The 3,509-nt window shown below is 38.3% G+C and overlaps 1 protein-coding gene across 1 annotated transcript in view; it reads right to left on the reverse strand.

Moving 5' to 3' along the window:
* CLPTM1L (CLPTM1-like) overlaps window positions 1-2,412 on the reverse strand; it is a gene marked incomplete at its 5' end in the record, with an annotated part of 13,796 nt that extends 11,384 nt beyond the window's left edge. Inside the window, 2 exons of the mRNA XM_008942598.1 lie at window positions 748-832; window positions 2,318-2,412. Coding sequence (XP_008940846.1) covers window positions 748-832; window positions 2,318-2,412 — 180 coding nt within the window. The remainder of the gene's footprint in view (window positions 1-747; window positions 833-2,317) is intronic.
* Window positions 2,413-3,509: the final 1,097 nt, after the last annotated feature.

Raw genomic sequence — 3,509 nt, forward strand, 5'->3', positions numbered from 1 at the left:
CCTCATCCCAGGAGCTTCTACTGCTCCTGTTTACATCAAAGCCCAAATCAAACAATAATGTTACACTACAGCATTTACCCCACCCCCAAGTATTTTGAAATCTGCAGTTATCCAGAAGGAACACAAAGGACTCGCAGGACAGCGTTACCCATGAGAGCACATTCTTTCCACCCATGGGATTTTTCCTGGTGCTCATTCTTTTCTCAAAGTATTCTTCTGTTCTTTCAGCAAGGGAAACATGGTAACTGACTTAATATTAAACTAATGTAGCTTTAAACTAAACTAGATTTAGGTTATAGAGATTAGGAAAAACTTCTACACCGAAAGGGTGATCAAACACTGGAACAGGCTGCCCAGGGGAGTGGTTAAATCACCATTGCTGGATGTATTTAAAAGCCATATGGACAGGGTGCTCATGAATATGGTGTAGAAGTGGCCTGGTGGAGTTAGATAATGGTTGGACTCGACCTTAAAGGTCCTCTCCAACCACAGCGATTCTGTGACTCTGTAATTCTCAGTGGCAAGGTAGTCAAACCCTGGACCTGACACGAGTGTTCAGAAGCAAAGACACTTGAGCACAATGCTAAGAAAGTCAGAACCAGCCTGTTAGCAGTCTTCTACTCATAGACAAAACCATCTCGTTTTGCCATCTTCATGAATCTACAAAGTGTCAACTTGGAGTAAGGCTGCAAAGACACAGCACGTATTACATAGCACATGTACAACACTTCACATTCTGGCCCATACCTGCTTTCGTAGACATCCCAATCATGCTCCTCTTTTTCTTCCAAAAACTGATGTCATTTTTGAATGCAAGGAAATCAAAGAGAAGCTGCAAATAGCGAGAAACACATTAATTTGCTTGAAATGTGCACTAATTACAGACTGCTCGCTGAACTGTTAAAAATGCATTTAAGCTGGAATTCCAGAAAAACCTGTTTTAGAAGCTTCAGATATAAAAATTAACCATCACAAATAAAAGCTAAAGAGAAAAATTGGTTTAGAAGCCCAAGCTCTAAAAGCAGTGCAAAATGACAAGATGAATTCCAAATACTGCTACTACTACAGTGCTGCACAGTGCAGTGCCCTGTGAAGAAAGTCAGTGATCCAATAAAGGGTAACACATGGTAGAGGATGAAGAATGAGGACCTCGAGGAACTGCTCCCCTCCTCCCTGGCAAACCAAGGAAAGCCACACTAAATTACATTCTAAGTGCTTTGTATTGCATTGAGAGTCAGTTTAGGCTTGGACAATATCGGAAGTTTTTTAAAAGCTTCCCCTCGCCCCCTCTATTTCAAAACTAAGAAGTTGACTTAAACTTCAGGGCCATTATAGCATTAATTTTATTCATAGTATTTTTTTTGCCCCCAGCATTTTCATTCAGTATATTTTTCAGTATTTCCTTTAAGCATCCACTGTCTTAAAAAAAATTAGCGTAGACTCAAGGAATTCTTGGGTCAGAGAATTTTAATGAAAAGTGGAATTTCATTTTATTTTGGGCAAATATGCACAAAAGAAAAAGCATCAGAAGAGCTACTCCCAGTCTACAGATACCTTACAACCTCACAAACAAAAGGGAAAAAAAATAATATGCCTGGGAAGTCTAAGGTTTTCCAACCAAATTAACTGTATGTAAGTAAAAAGAAACATAACATGCCCAGCAAGTTCTTACCTCTCCCAGGATATGGGAATTGTATTGAGAATAATTGGAGATTACAAAAATGTTCACAATACAACAATGGAGTCTAAAAGAATTGTTCATTAAAATGATTCATATTTAAATCAAGACACGTACAATGCTAAGAGAGAGATGCAACAACAAATATCCTTGACTAGAGCCCTAAGCTCTGCCCCTTACAGCAACAATTTTTTTAAGCAATTTAGATTGGCTCATCTAAATTTCTCTAGGGATTAGAAGTCAGAGACTCAATCCTACTGTTGGTGCCCCAGCTATGCCACTGCAGCAATAAATCTTGTGACAAAGTTTCAATCAATGTTGACAAGCATATTAATTTTAGGGGCTTTGGTTCAACTACAAACAAAAAAAAAGTGATAATGAAGTTAACAGTTTTATATTTCAGTCCAGATTGTTAGTTTCTTATCTAGTTATATGTTTTTCTGTCTTACTTGAGATTTTGATATTAACACTCTATTGGAAATACAGCTGACTAGTACCAGAAAACACTTCCATTGCTCTATTCAAATCACTTTTTCCATAAACAGTTCTTAAGAAATGAAATAGCTGAAATTCAGTCCCTCCCCCTTTTTTTTTATTTCATATGCCTTAGTTCCTAAAACCCAAACTTCCTCTACTTACGTGGAATGCTGCTACAAAGAAAGTCAAAGCCAGAAAGTACAGGTTAGTGTCAACAAAAATTCCTTTTACTTCATCTGCATCCTTTTCTGAAAACCCTAAGAAAAAGAACAAGTAATTATGCAAGTACCACCAGACAGTTAATTGCTATTATGCCAGAGTCCAGTACGAAATAAATTGTAAGTCACCTGCACGTTTTGTTAAGGCATCAAAAACTCAAGACATGATGGCAGCTTTACTGGTAAGACCTAAGTCAACCTATTTTTTGGTGAATCATTTGGCTCACCATAAAATCCATCAGTTACAAGCAGACTCGTGTGCTTCTAACATGTTGTGTAACTACAACCTAAGCTGAACACTGGACAGACAAATGGAATGACACAGGAAGTCATTCTGGCCTGAGGAGGAAGAAAATGGATGATTCAGCTTGGCCTCTGAAGTTTTATTTGATACATAAGAAAAGTGAGCTTCACATTAAAAGTAGAAAAATGAGAAGAGGGCTACTTTGTAGAGGACAACAAAAGTCAGTGAGAAACAGGTCCAATAGTACAGACCCCAGATCATGGACTAGGCATTGACTTTTGACAGTCCTTCCAGAACTAACTTAGAAGTTTCTCTTTGATGAATGGAAAAAGGCAAAGCACCTTCCAGAAAGCACAATCTGTAAGCTGAATGCATTATTCTCTGCTGTCTTATCAAATCTCCTACAGGAGGAATGTTGCTACATTGTTATATACTGGATGACCTTTAACTCAAAAAAAGTTAGAGCCTGTCCATGATAAATATGGTTGCCAGCATCAAGGAGGGTGTTCACCAGAAGATACACCATCACTGTGAACTTCTTCAGCCAGTGTTAAGATGCTCTCTTCACAAACTAGAAAGTTCCAGCCACTGTGACTGGAAGTGCACTTTCTCAGAAGATACACAGTGCTGCATTTGCAGCAATGGTGCCAAGTACACTGCTGAGTTCAGTGTCCATCTGCTTTGTCCTACCAGCTGCTCTGCACCACGGCAAGAAGAACTGAACTTACCTATGTTCAAGTGAGTTTAGAATTTTGTTACTAAAACAACCTTTTTGTAAGTTATTTGAAAAGGAAAATTTTAAACCTTACATTTCACTATCTACATACTTCTAGAGAACAGGCAGCATCTCAGGCAAGTGTTTTCTTCAGGATAACTTTGAAGAGATGAAGTG

Source organism: Merops nubicus, unplaced genomic scaffold (assembly GCF_000691845.1).
Source record: "Merops nubicus isolate BGI_N331 unplaced genomic scaffold, ASM69184v1 scaffold12456, whole genome shotgun sequence".
NCBI lineage: Eukaryota > Metazoa > Chordata > Aves > Coraciiformes > Meropidae > Merops > Merops nubicus.